Source organism: Danaus plexippus, chromosome 19, assembly GCF_018135715.1.
Source record: "Danaus plexippus chromosome 19, MEX_DaPlex, whole genome shotgun sequence".
In the NCBI taxonomy this organism is placed as follows: domain Eukaryota; kingdom Metazoa; phylum Arthropoda; class Insecta; order Lepidoptera; family Nymphalidae; genus Danaus; species Danaus plexippus.
Window position 1 is genome coordinate 2,312,707 of NC_083549.1, and position 14,452 is coordinate 2,327,158.

The 14,452-nt window shown below is 33.1% G+C and overlaps 3 protein-coding genes across 4 annotated transcripts; 1 reads left to right on the forward strand and 2 right to left on the reverse strand.

Annotated features, from left to right (window-relative positions):
* Positions 1–20: 20 nt before the first annotated feature.
* Positions 21–10,677, reverse strand: LOC116768070 (uncharacterized). 2 transcript variants are annotated; one of them, XM_032658694.2, is made up of 12 exons: positions 10,390–10,677; positions 10,135–10,286; positions 9,677–9,897; positions 9,074–9,223; positions 8,749–8,851; positions 8,036–8,138; positions 7,599–7,743; positions 6,924–7,136; positions 6,054–6,153; positions 4,353–4,441; positions 2,836–2,961; positions 21–2,373 (listed from the first exon to the last, which is right to left on the reverse strand). In XM_032658694.2, the coding sequence occupies exons 1-12, from the start codon at positions 10,433–10,435 to the stop codon at positions 2,289–2,291; spliced, it is 1,533 nt and encodes a 510-aa protein (XP_032514585.1). In that variant the 5' UTR covers positions 10,436–10,677; the 3' UTR covers positions 21–2,288. The 2 variants fall into 2 exon arrangements, with proteins under 2 accessions (XP_032514585.1, XP_032514584.1); XM_032658693.2 differs by having other exon boundaries at positions 2,836–2,975.
* A 563-nt stretch (positions 10,678–11,240) lies between these two features.
* On the forward strand, positions 11,241–13,928 carry LOC116767887 (mitochondrial outer membrane protein SLC25A46). The gene is made up of 7 exons (XM_032658399.2): positions 11,241–11,613; positions 11,685–11,782; positions 11,860–12,038; positions 12,321–12,377; positions 12,450–12,665; positions 12,854–13,061; positions 13,434–13,928. The coding sequence occupies exons 1-7, from the start codon at positions 11,442–11,444 to the stop codon at positions 13,716–13,718; spliced, it is 1,215 nt and encodes a 404-aa protein (XP_032514290.2). The 5' UTR covers positions 11,241–11,441; the 3' UTR covers positions 13,719–13,928.
* LOC116767888 (large ribosomal subunit protein bL34m) lies at positions 13,924–14,437 on the reverse strand. The gene is made up of 2 exons (XM_032658400.2): positions 14,279–14,437; positions 13,924–14,208 (listed from the first exon to the last, which is right to left on the reverse strand). Exons 1-2 carry the CDS (start codon positions 14,314–14,316, stop codon positions 13,974–13,976), a joined length of 273 nt encoding a protein of 90 aa, XP_032514291.1. The 5' UTR covers positions 14,317–14,437; the 3' UTR covers positions 13,924–13,973.
* Between the last annotated feature and the right edge of the window lie 15 nt (positions 14,438–14,452).

Here is a 14,452-nt window from a genome sequence, read left to right on the forward strand (position 1 = left end):
ATATAAAATAAAAATCGAAATGTCCTCTTAATCGTTTTATTTCATATTTGGTTCGGAAATATATTTGATACTGATCTTAATAAATTCCATTCATTTCCTTCAATCGTATCGAATACTTAATATAATAACAACAAATAAATAAATAAATAATGCTTTGGAATGATTACAATAAATTTGGTGGGCGACGAGTATAAGGAAATATATTAAAAAAAATCTAGAAAAATTAAAAAAAACATAATAATTTACATAAATTCTAATAATGACATCAATAAAAACTCGATGCTATCCGTACTGCAGATATACGAGAAAAGAAAAAATATCCTCAAAACCTATAACCATATAACAAAAAACAATATCTACCCTCAAAAACTACGTTCAAACACTAAACACTCTTTATAGAAAAATACACATTGTTTTTGTCTCACTTTAGTTCGTTTCTGGACATAAGAGGAAGCTCGTGCTATTGAAAACGTCGATATGGAAGTGACCACACCCCACAGTACCGAGACATGTTACGATTAGACGAATATCACTCAACCGAAGTTAATACCCACCGTTTGACATTTACTTTGGTAATAAATTAATTACTGCAATTATATATATGCATAACCACGGCAGTGCCGGCGTGGATAAGTAATAACTTTAGTTAAGTAATACTCCTTTACAGTCATATTAAAATATTTAATAACCCTGAAACTTCAGATATTAAAAACGGAACTTAAATTTAAAAAATAAATGTCATGTCACTTCAGCCCTAATGATCCCTAACCTAATATTATTTTAATCAAAAATAGATTAGACTTTTTGAAAATCTTATATTCTGTCAATGTCATGATCCGAATGTCATTTTCATTTCAAGAATATCGAATATATATAAAATCATCACAGATAAAAAAAAAAGAAAAATTAAATCATTAAAACCTCATTCCAACACTGACATTAACAGAGCACCCCTACCACAAACTGGTGTATCCCAACTATAAACGTAGAGTCTGCAGTTTTATATTCATAAAGGTTTGCACCCGGTAAGTATAAAGTTCTTAAAGGAAAAACTGGAAACTGTCCGTATATAGTTTGAGGATCCAAACACGTGGTAAGAGTTTAGGATAATGGTACATTAAATTGCGACTTAGTAATTAAGAGCCTCGGTCATTTTCAAAAATATCATCTCTCACCAGCATCACCTGTATTCAAATGGCTCATTAAAATCAGTTACACCTAACTACTCCTACAAATTCATGAATTCGTTCTCATGACACATTCCTTGTACTAATTCACCAATTTTGGCACCAATCATAAATTTCATAATGATAAAGAGGTCTAACACTTCAAATAATTACATATATCAAAACTATATAAATAAAAATTACGAAATGTTTGCGAGGAAACAACATTAAAAAGTAACAATAACTCTTTGGTAATAGAAATTTGTAAAAGAAAAACAAACAAAAAATTAAAAAAAAAAACACCATGTGCATGATAAAATTAATAGTGAACCTTACATACTAGGGAATGTCGATGCCTGGTTATATTTAAATTATAAAATATTAATAAGAAAAATAACAATCACATAGATCTTTCCTGAGATTTGTTCAGACATAAAATCTTAAAGAACCTTGCTTGTCAGATTTCTCTATAAAGAAAGAGTCTATCGTACAAGAAAAATATTGAATAGACAAAAAAAACATAGACAAAAAAACTAACTATTTTTGAAATCGAAAAAGTTTATAATACTACTGATAAGATAATTACAATTTACAGGAAATAAATATCAGTTAAACCGGAAATACATTTGAGACCTATCAAATTTTATCAACATTATCATTATCATTAGTAATAAAATACCTATTAATAAAAAAATCACTATAACAGAATAAGAAACGAGATATTTTTTTTCTTCCAAATATTTATAAAATTTTATTAACAACCAAAAACATACCCTAAACATAGTTTTGTTCAGAATTCGGTATGAATTTCAATATAACATAGTCTTATATTATTGTGCTACCAATTAAGTATTATAATTTAAACAAAGAAAGAAAGAATATCTTAAAAAAGATGTAATTATCTTAATTCTACAAAGACTCGTACACACTTGGCACATTTTATATTTAAATACATATATATTTTTTTAATAATTCAATTCTTTTGAGAATATACTTTTCATTATTTGTGTTAGAACGACCAGACACATTAAAAGAAAAATTAAAATCCATCAATATATTTTTTTTTCTATAGGTAGTGTGTTTGTGTGAAGAGTTCTTTATAAAATTAAATACAACAAATTTTCATTCCTCTTCTGACTCGCTGTCGGAGTCTGGGATCGTATTGAACCAGTTCTCCCAGTTCGAAGGGTTGCCCATTCCGTTACGGCTGGACAGATATTGTAAGTAATCAATCAAAGTTAATCAAATATGCATATTAATTTGTATGGCGTTCACTAGAGGGCGCTGGAGAGCACCAAAAGGCACTAGATGGCGCTAGAGGACATTTAGTAGAATATGTAAATTACCCATAGACTATGGAAATGTTAAAAACTGAATGTGGCTTCCTAAAATCTTCCTAAATGTTAGCACACACCGAGACAATGTATTATAGTATCACAAATTGTATTCCATAATAGAGTTTCCATAATAGAGTGTGCCTGTACATTATCATGTGTGTATGTGGCTGTGATTGTATGTGGTGGTGTGTGTATGTGACTGTGCTATCTCGTGTGTGTGTGTGTGTGTGTGTGTGTGTGTGTGTGTGTGTGTGTGTGTGTGTGTGTGTGTGTGTGTGTGTGTGTGTGTGTGTGTGTGTGTGTGTGTGTGTGTGTGTGCGTGTGCGTCTCACCCCTGTCCCTTAGTGACCGGCTGCGGCAGTGTAGCGGTGGCGGCGGGCTGTGCGGGCGGCGGCGGCGCTCGTCTCTGCAGCGTCTGTGTTCCTCCGCCGCACCACTCACTACCGCCCTCCTCCCAACTGAGGGGGGAGAGCTTATTGAACATATTTATTCTCTTATACGTAGTGCGATTTTAAATCTAATTTATAATTAATGTGTCCTATGTCATCAAATAAATCATTATACAAGGCGGATAAGACGATACGATAAGATGAAGATAGGGACAATGGAAAAATATTTTATGTCGCTTGATTTATCAGTAAACAAATTATTGATTAAAATACTAAAACATGTATTCAGCGTGTCTCGTTGTTAGAACCTTGGCCCTTGACCCTACAAATCATTGATTCCCTAAAGAGCTCCAGATGAATATTAAAATGGGTTTTCACGTAATGATCATTTAATTGGCCCTCCACGCTCGATCAGAGAGGTCCAGGAAAAGTTATCTGGTTCCCTGGTGAGGTGTTGAGGCGCCGTTTCACCAATGTAGACGTATATTTTGAGTAGGTCAGAGAGTCCATTTGTTCAAACTTGTTAATTCCCTTTTCAATGCAAAAAACTGAAACTTATTCCTATAGTCAGATCTGCATGCTCATATAGTTATTTTTAAGAGTTGAATGAGAAAAATGTATTTAGTGACCTTTGGAATAGGTTAGAGCAGCCAGTAGGCCAGGGTTTCGCCGAGATCCTATGCATTCGCGCGCACTTTTGTACTATATTTTTTTTGTTTAGAAATTTGTGGGAATTTGGACGCCATTTGTGTGTATCGTATATATGAGCTAGCTGGCTGTGAATGTGCGACATCAGACGCGTGTCGGTTCACAGTAGTCGCTGGGGATTCCAACCCCTTGCTTTATTTGCGCGGTCTTAACACAGCGATATGATTTGAGTTGTGTGTAACGCGTGTCGCCCGCCGCTAATGCTGACCGCACTGGCCTACAGGTACAAGTTTACGGGAGAATCAACGTGAGAACTATTATCAAGAATTCTTAACTTCTGTTCGTAATATGTTGCGATGATTTATATATTGTATTCACTGAGACGAACAATGAAAATTTAAAGTTTTAATCGCAGGACGTATTTCAAATGTTTTCATTAAGTGTGAATTTAAGCAACACCACACGCCATTTTTATGAGTGCCACGTGTCACGTGACACCGCGTGGTTGTCTGTATCAGAGGTCGGTCACCCGATATTTATATATGGTGTTCTAAATTGCTTCATTTTGCGTGCTATTGTTGCTGTAATCCCAAATACTCTTATATACTAAGCTTAAAGCTTGAACCATATTTTTATTTATTATAGTATTGTCATATCCACCTTGTACATAAAGAATTAAAAGACTTATGTATATAATACATTGTGCTTTAGCTATTAGGATGATGTTTTAATATCAATATTTCCGTAGACTTTACATTTTTTGGGAATAGTGATGTATGAATAATATATAAGTGTAATTAATTTGTCCGTACCCCGAGTTGTTGGTTGAGTGACAGTTCTCACACTCGCTGCGATAATCATCAGCGTCGCGAGCTGCCTCGTAGCTACACTCGCAGGATGGCTGGACACAAACAAACATACATAAGTAACATATTACTAAATTATTAGTCACATATAATAACATCAAATAAAATTATATAAAGTCAAGACAGCGACAAATTTTTCATCTCGAAATAGAAATAATTACGGAACAGTCAAAAAACTGATTCGCACGAGCCTGAAAAATTTCCTCGAGATAAATACTTAAAGATCAGCTAAAAAATTAAATCGTCTTCACTTATGCCTGGATTACGTATAATCAAACCGAACAAATTATTTTTTGTATACATAGAAAGCATATAAATACAGTGTGTATTCCAGAACTAAGAAATATAATCATAAAATTATTATTACATCGGTTAAAATAGTTGAAGGAACAAGTACAGATTAGAAATTACATAGATTATAATTTCAATCTGAAACTTCAGTTCTGCAAGAGAATAGTAAGCTCTGCATTGTTTCTTATCTGTACAAATGATTCGGTAGTGAGCAGGACAAGACATACAATTTTTGCTGAAGCAACTGTGATATTGTTCATGGGAACACCGAAAAAGGATTTTACTTTTAGCTGAAAATGGACCGAACAAAACTGTGACATACATCACATATGGGAATTAATCTCTCGTCTCGTAGTATTGTGAAGCGAGATCCAGGCTCTAAATATAGACAGAATTTAAGTTATGCCAAAAGCACCAAAAGATTTTAAAAAGTTAACACCTAAATTATAACAACAATATTGACCTTGCCGACGAAAACAATCAATGTTTTGATATAGACAGGAGTTTTAATTAATCTTATACAAATATGTACATGTTGGAGCCTAGGAAATATTATAAAACGAAACACGCAACAATAGGAACGGCTAATATTTTTTTTCTCTTAAGAGAAGCATTACGAAAATGTAACAATCGAGATGACAGCACGGAACCGCTCCTCCCATTAGTTTATGAGATATGGAAATAATTACAGTTTACAGTTGAAAGAAAAGGATTTAGTACAATCTTCCATTTTGCACGACACCCGTTTTACCCACATACTCATAAACTAGCAATAATAGTCAAGAGTTAATCACTGCAACATATATGTATAGATAGCATCAGAAGTGTAATTTTATTAAAAAGAACAAATCATCATCACCTAAAGAGTTTTTAATCATGAAATCAAACGATAAGCAAATTACGAACTTATGTTAAATACGAAAAAAAAATGGCTCACGTGTACCGAGTTACGAACCGTCTCTAACGAGCGCCACCAAGCAAATGAACGGTCAGCTCTAAACAAACTCCTTATATATAGATCTATCTTTTTTTTTAATGAAAGGGAGTCCTGTCAATAATATATATTTAGGGAACACACATTGAATTTGCACCGAACCTTTGGATTACGGAACGCACTCGAGGTGACGTTAAAGCGGTGACATTTGGTGTCACTTTTACGCGGGAAAGTATTTGTCGTCGCGATTTGTGTCTTTGTAAATTAAATTTAACTTATTTAAGGTGTTTTTGTTTAAGGTTATAACTAGTTTGTTCTATATAAGGTTTGTTTTGTTATTTAAGAGTGCTGGATTTATAAGACAATTATATTTTTTTATGATTTTGTTAGAATCCTAAACATATATATATATATCCACTCACTTTGTCCACAGTAAGAGGTAGTGTCGGGTGGTTGTGTGGTGTCAACTCCTTTTTGTCTTCATCGTTGTGGACACTGTGGAGACGGGGCCGCACAGCGAGACTGGAAGAAGTGAGGTTTAATATCATGTAAGGAAAGTTACGTTTTTAAACTATCAACATTGTAAATGGAACTGATATTTTCCGAAAAATATTAGTTTCATTTAAATGAATACTCGCTAAAGTCTTAGATCTCATTATGTGAAAATTGTCTTAATTTAAATATATATACATACATTTATTTTGAAAGTTTTTTCTGATAAGTTTACTATCACAGTTGAAACTTATAGTTGAGAAAACTAAATAGCCACTAATGTTGGCAACATTGATAACATTGGCGCGAACATAATAACTATATATAAAAAGCTGAACTGAGAGCTCGCGGTCAATAGGTCACTTGCTCTGAATAGGTGATTGAATATTTAAACCCTATGCCATATAACGTGATTGTGTTATTAGAAAAACTAGAAAGAATTGTCGCTTGTGTAGTGTAGTTTATGAAATGTGTTGTGATCACCAACACTATAATATACCCTACCATAACTAGTACTTAAAAATCATACAGTGTAAACCAGCTCGCAGCAGTTGAAATACTAAATTCAATAAAATATACCAAATATGCAAAATAAATCATACACATTTATTAACACCCTGTATATAATAAACCTATCCACTATCTTCGCACCATAAAATGACTTTGCACTAGTATTACGCTTACACCTATAGTATCACAGTTTATGAATGTACAACTGAAAATTCTCAATGTATAGTTTGATGCAAACTTATGTTAGGTGTATATATAATGCCTTCCCCTACTACTGTCGTGTAACTCACTCGTCTTCCTGTTCGTGTGCGGGCGAGGCGGACGCGATGTTCAGGTTCCTGGGCACGCTCCTCCCGGTGTGAGGTCTGTCTCTCTCCCTGGCGTCTGGTCTGTGGAAGGATCTCCTCACCTCCCCCGCCAGGGACCGGTCCGCTCGGCTGAAACCCATCGCTTCTAGTGTGGACGTGTCCAGGGCTGTCGATATACGTGGTATAGTGCGGTGTCTGGAAATGCATATTAATAGTCACAGTAGTATTTGAAGACATTCAAACTAATTTAAAAATGGAACGCTCTTAAAAATTTATAAAAGCGATGGTTATATACAAACAACGTGCCACAATGATCATTGCATATCTTTATTGGCATTCGTCAAATGTGTAAACCTTATGTATTTCTACATTTCATAGAATACAAAAATATAAAACAACAATTTTTTTTTTTTATTAAAAAAAACAAAGTATTTAAAACTTGCTTAATTCAAGTAATTACATTCTAAGTCATATATATCACAATATTATGTACACGAAATTATTATTTGGTTTCATATAAAAATATTTTAAATTTTATTATTTGTAATTATTATTTCTGAACGCGCATATATCTATGAGTACAACAGTATCAATGGCTCGAAAGGACTCGTATCCAGGGCTGTAAAAACAATTACAAAAAAAAAACTCTCAACTAACAGTGCCGTGTGTGTGGTGTAGAAGCCGGGGACATTGTGGGGTCGTTCGACACGTTCGACTCTGTCACGTTCGTGGTCATCGCGGGGTACGCTGAGGCGGGCGCTGATAGCCCCCAGCGACCCCGTCAGGCGACCCCCAACCCCCACTGAAAGCGTTCAAATATGAGCTGTATGGAAAAGCCTTATACAATGACATATAATTTATTCGATCGTAATAACTGTTTCTGCCTCTCAAGTAGTGATGGTTTTTAAACTAATTTAAATAATTTTGGATGGCTAATCCAAGTGGTGAATGTCAATAATATTGATATGTCATCTGATGATGCATGTCCGAACCCTGTTCGTGTTCGTTTAATTCCCTTTCAATAGTTTTTAGGTCGTAGCGGATTTTTTTTTCTATGCATTTATTTTTAATATATTTTTGCTAAAATTACTCACTATTAGCTACCAATGGATGCGGCATGACGATCGCCTCCCTGGCTTCAGGCGGGTGTACTGGTTGTAGGAGTGGAGCGTTGTAGCAATTCTGGGTATTGGCCATCTGTATATATTTTTACTGAATTTAAAATATTTTTACTATGAAAAATATTTAAAAAAAAATGTTTTTTTTTTCGGCTTTTAATTTATAATTTTATTATTTGACATTTTACAAAACATTTTAATTATGCAATTGGTAACATTAAAAATTTGTTCGAAAAGTAAAATTATTCTCTATCTGATTATAACTTATAACAAAAAAAATATATATCGTCTTTGGTTAATGAGTGTTGGACTCCCGAATACCATAGTGTTATAAAAGATTGCAACACACTTTTATTAATACGGTCTGAAACTGGAAGTCCTATTGCTCTCATTTAAACATGAAATGATTTAAGTCAGGGGTTCCCAAAATTGTTTTGTCTACTTCAAACTTTGAGTATAAATTATATTTTAACACGCCCATTCACCTACTGAAGAACCACTACAAATTAAAATTAAATGAATTAATTATTGTTACTTGTGAGCTATATTAGACTACACACAACACATCATTTTTTTCTTGGTCTCTTACCAGCCCTGCTTATCTTATTAGGGCGGTATGGCCGACTTTGGGAAAGGCTGGCTTAATATGTTACGAAATTCAAGATGGTTTAAGCTCTCCACTATTGTACCTGCACGAGTGGTCGTGGTAGGTTGACATAGGCGTGGGTCGCGCAGACTTCATCTCGAGGCTCCAAAGGGTATGAACGGTGGAAAGATGTTTCGTTTGTTACTCTGAAAAGAAATAACGCTTCTATAACTGTCGCTAGATGAGATTATCACAGATATAATTGCATTTAACTGAATTTATTTGTATATTCAAGGGTTACAAAACCAAACAAATAATTTTTCATACCATTAATTTGTGTTTATGAACAACTAGAGAAAATTAATTTAATTTTGAACTGTCTGTATGTTAATTACTGTAATATAACTATATATATATATCTTATACACCTCATAGGATCAGATCTGCATTGTGCCATAGCCTCTTCGTATGGCGGTGGTGCTTCTCCTCTAGGAAGATAGTTCGAAGGAGGCTTCCAGGCACCCAGTTGAGCTGTTTCACAAGTACCTCCCATGTACCCCATACTGCCACTAATATATCTACAAATATTATATAATATCCACATTACAAAATATGAAAACAGCCATTAATAAACATTGAGATTTTCTTTGTGTATACTTTAAATATAACTCACAATCAGACATAATTTTACTAACAATAAGTGTTAAACCACTTTTCAATAAATGCAGAAGAGAGATAAAACCAAAAAAAAAAAAGCAAAGAAAAGTTACGGAATTAAAAACTATATATTTATGATATATAAAGCCAATACATATTTTGTGATTTGAAATACCTTGCAATGCTATATTGGAGACAATATTACTCTTATATTTAAAATACCTTTGCCTAATATCAACAAAATTGATTACTATTAAAATTAATAGAAGAAGAAAAATTTAACAAACCTTGTCCCACAAAGAAAATATTTTTTTTTACATCTCAAACATCCTCAAAATTAGATGAAAAAAAGCAAAAAGCTGAATATTTATTACCCAATACTAGTCAAACTTCTTTGGTCTTCGGCATGCAGAGGCCTACGTCGTTTTTGTTTCCTCACTCTATATACAACAAGGGCTATAGTTAATAGGACCACTGAAGCAGCTCCTGATGCCGCAACCCTGATATTGGCCTCCGCCCCATCAGTGGGTTTCACTACATCATCAAGACAAATGAACTCACAGCAAGTATTGCCCAAACGGAATGATCGGCAATCCTAGAATTGAAATTATATCTATTACTGTAGATTAAAAATAAATTTAAATCATAGTGACACATAGCATCTACTGCATTACAATTATTAGTTTACAATATTACATATAATTTATAGAAAATGTATAATAAAATTATTATTTATTACTAGTAATTAAAATTAAAGTGCAAACATTTTTAATATAATGTGCATAAAAGAATTAATGAAAATTTAAGGATAAATTGATCACATTACACTCACTTGTGGGGGTGAACACAAGACAGCCTTACACACTTTAGGCAAACCATTTTCACAGATGCAAAGCGTACATGTATCGGGGCCGGGCACATAATGCAAACCGTTTGATATGTGTCTGCCACGGAAGTCTATACACTCGCCTTGAGCCATTACCCCTAAAATAACAAAACAGTGATCGTAACATCAATTAAAATATTATTAACATCTCACGTTATTAATATCATTAATATCATGGACACTGGTAATTTTTTAACTTACAATAAAAGTGTAAGGTCAACAAACACACCAATGCTTTTCTAAACATTTTATTTTAACATTTATCGATTCAAATAAAACAACAGCTCTTAAGTCCACATTTTTATGGCTATAGGACTTTTGTCCCATTTATTTTAAATCGATAGTCGTTCGCTGACCGTGGGAAATCTTTACAAAAGATAGGGACAGAGAGAAAATTGATCATGCGTCTTAAGCCTCGTCCTAGAATTCGTATTTTCCGAGGTGTTTTCGTTCGTCGTCGTACGCGGTACGAATCTCTGCGTCTGTCACTTTCCGTTTTCAATTGTCATTAGGAACCGTCACTGTCACTACATTGCTTAAATGCACGGAATACTTCATATTACAACTAGATCATCTATTAGGTTTTCCTACAACATGTCTAAATAATGCTTTCCAATTTAAAAATACCACGTTAGAAATTTCTATAATATATTCCACATAAATTTATTTTTCTTGATTGACGTCCTCCTTTAATTTGAATAAAAAAAATATAAAATCAAGTATTTTATTTTAATATTATTGCATTCAACAATAATTATCATCAGTACGAATCAATAAACTGATGGACCTCAAGAATTGTTTAATAATTTAATTGCATTTTTTAAGCATCGGGAAAAGAAGAAAGTTAAGATACTAAGAAACTCTATTTATTTTATGGATTAAGTATATAAACTGTTTGATAGAAACTACAGCCAGGATTCAATGACTTAATTCTCATCATTCAACTATGCCATGGATAACTAGAGACTAATATATCTATACAGTATACAATATAATATCCATTGTGTTATAGGTATTCAGTATTGTGTAATGACATAAATGTCAACTTTAAACTAATGTCAATAGCGAGGTGGACCTGCATTTCGCTACTTCATTTTTTATTGTATTTATATTAATATTTATTTTCCATTATTTACCAAAGTATTAAAAGTCATTAGCAATAGCTTACCATAACGTGATTTTTATTGATAAGCTCTAATAATATAACCTTATCTTCAAACATAAAATGTTAGATTGTTAGAAAATTTTAAATCATGGCTGGTTTTGGTGACTACAGTGGATTTAACCGTCCATATGGTTTAGATCAAAACCGGGAAACAAATGATTTATATGATACACGTTACCAACAAGTGTACGGGTATCATACACCGATAACCGAGGAGTACCAAGGTCCACCTTTGATAATGGACGATGCGCCTGAAGAAGGTAATAAAATCATCCAAGTATTCAAATAATAACAAATTAAATGTATGTCCACTAATTTACCAACATTTTAGAAACCAACGCCTTTGTAACCACAACAATAAGTGTTGCAAGTCTTATAACAGAAAATCTGTTAAGCCATCCATTTATAGTGTTAAGGCGACAATGTCAGGTATAAATTTATAAATTTTTTGTACACTTGTCACATTAGCCTAGTAATGAGTAACTGAGTTCTTTGTCGACCTACAGGTACATAACAGTTTAAGAAACTACCACATTGTGCCGTACACTCTCTTGCCTGTTGTTGTCAGATTGCACAGGCGACAGGAATTTACAACACTGTGGAAGGGCATTGGCTCAACATGTATTGTAAAAGGTCTTAATTTGGCCGTTGAGGATGTTATATCAAAGGGAACAGGATGGCCAAAGTATGAGTAATATGATAATTTATAATATTTTCAGTTTTGGAAATTACCTAATTATTTACATAATAATCAACTTTGTCACAATTCATATAGAAAAGTAAAAAAAAAACCATTGATACCTAATGGCTAATAGTGATTAAATCACTCCGTTAGTTAGACACTGGAAAAACTAAAATGATTTTGATACTTATTTCAATAGCAACAACAATAAGTTATAGATGAAAGTACCTATATGTACAATTATGTCATATGCATTATACAGATTAATTTTACATAATTTTTCAGAGAGATAGGAAAATGTAATTCAGTATTGCAATTTCTTCAACATTTCACATTAAAATGGTAAGACCTTAATAATTACACAAAGCAGTGAACAATTATATAACCTATACTATACATAATTAATCATTGCAGCATCAGCATTGCCCTGGTCACTCCGTTTTACTCGGCAAGTCTTGTAGAAACAGTTCAGAGTGACATTGCTAGCGACAAACCCGCAATACTTGATGTTTTCCGAGAGGGTTTTGTACGTATTCTGGAATGGGGCACTCCTAGTCGTGGTAGAATGTTGCCAATCTGGGCAATCGTTTACCCAACCGCCGCCCTCGGAATTACAAAATATTTTGCTCAGTATGTAGACATATTTATTTAATGAATTTTAATATTTATTTTTGTGGTCTTTAAAAAAATTACACATAGTAAACATAAGTTCCTTCTAGTCAAACTATATGAAAGATATCATTGATTTTGCTTTGAATTATAATTATGCATATATTTTTAATGATTTTGTAGTTCTAATTAGTTTTTCATACTTTCAGCATTATTTTACGGAAAGTAGCTGCTAAAGTCATACGCTTCCAACAAAGACACAAACATGAACTAAGTGATTCTTATAGCGGGAATTACTCCAAGTCTCAAAATCCTCTCATAGAGGACATTAACTTGAAGGCCAATATATTTTCCTTTGTAACAATGGAAATTCTATTCTTTCCTGTTGAGACCATTATACACAGATTACACATTCAGGTAAAACTAAATAAATTAATAAAAACTATATTGTGCGTGGAGTCCCTTCGCGCGGAAGAAGTGAAACTTCGTAATGTTGGAATGAAAACAGGAATCGGAATGATTTTTAATGAGCTTTAAGTGTTTCTTTCAGACAAACTTTATTAACTTTACTTACAAGTCACAATTGATTGCCCTCATGCTTTCGAGCACCACACATTCCCTCTCACACTGTCCCTTTTTGTTCCCAGCCCCAAAACATCAAACGTTTAACGCAACCTTGTTGAAAGTCACATAAGAAGTTTCACTTCAATAACATTTTTGTAAATTTTCATTTATAAATATATATAATATATATATATATATATATATATAAAGTTAATCTCATTTTAGGGTACAAGGACAATTATAGACAATTTGGACACAGGTACATCAGTGACACCTATCCTAACAGGTTACGAAGGATTTCTGGATTGTTATAGCACTACCATAGCAAAGGAAGGTGTGGCCGGTTTGTATAAAGGTTTTGGGGCCTTGGTACTACAACTTGCGGCACATTTGGCAATCATAAAACTAACAACACTAGTTGTATCAGAAATGTCTAATCTATTGAAACCAGCCCATTCTCCTACCAACTCTGAAGAATCACACACACAACAGAAATATTTATTCAACTAGCAGCGATTTAGAAAATTATTCAAATAATGATTGTTAAAGCTTGTTGATTATCATGTAAATTTTGAGTTTTTATAATATTATTTAAAACAGAATTGCTAGATAGAAAGTTTTCATAGGCGTTTTTATTTTTATAAATAATTTGCTTAGATTTAAGAGATGGTTATGTTTGTAAATTGATTTCTAGAATACAAATAAAAGTCGTAAATTATTTATTTTATATTATTTACTAACTTATTAAAACCTACTAACAATAATTCAATGGGTTAAAACAAATCTCCCTTTTAATAGTCGTCTCATAATAACTCTCCTTCCATTTGGGGTCGATATCCTGGTATTCCAACCGTGACGCCTGACTCGTCTAACTTCATTCGGTCGTGGGAAATAACAGCGAACTTTGGTCCTTACAGAAGCTAATAAAGGATATTCAGGCTTAACTAAACTAGTATTTGGCGAACATTGCCCAAATGTTTTTAAAGTGTTGGTCATAAACCTGTAAAATAATGTTCACATAACAATTGAAAAATGATAGTATAATTAATTCATTTATAGTTTTTACATACCGTAGTGGTTGAAAAACCGCGCTCAGAAGCCTAGACATTGTTATTGAATTGTTCAAACTAGGTACGCATGTAATATCTACTGTAAAATATACATTATAGTCGTGAAAAGACCCGATGTCAATATCTCATACAGATTATACAAACTTTCCAATAGAGATTTATACCATTCACAGA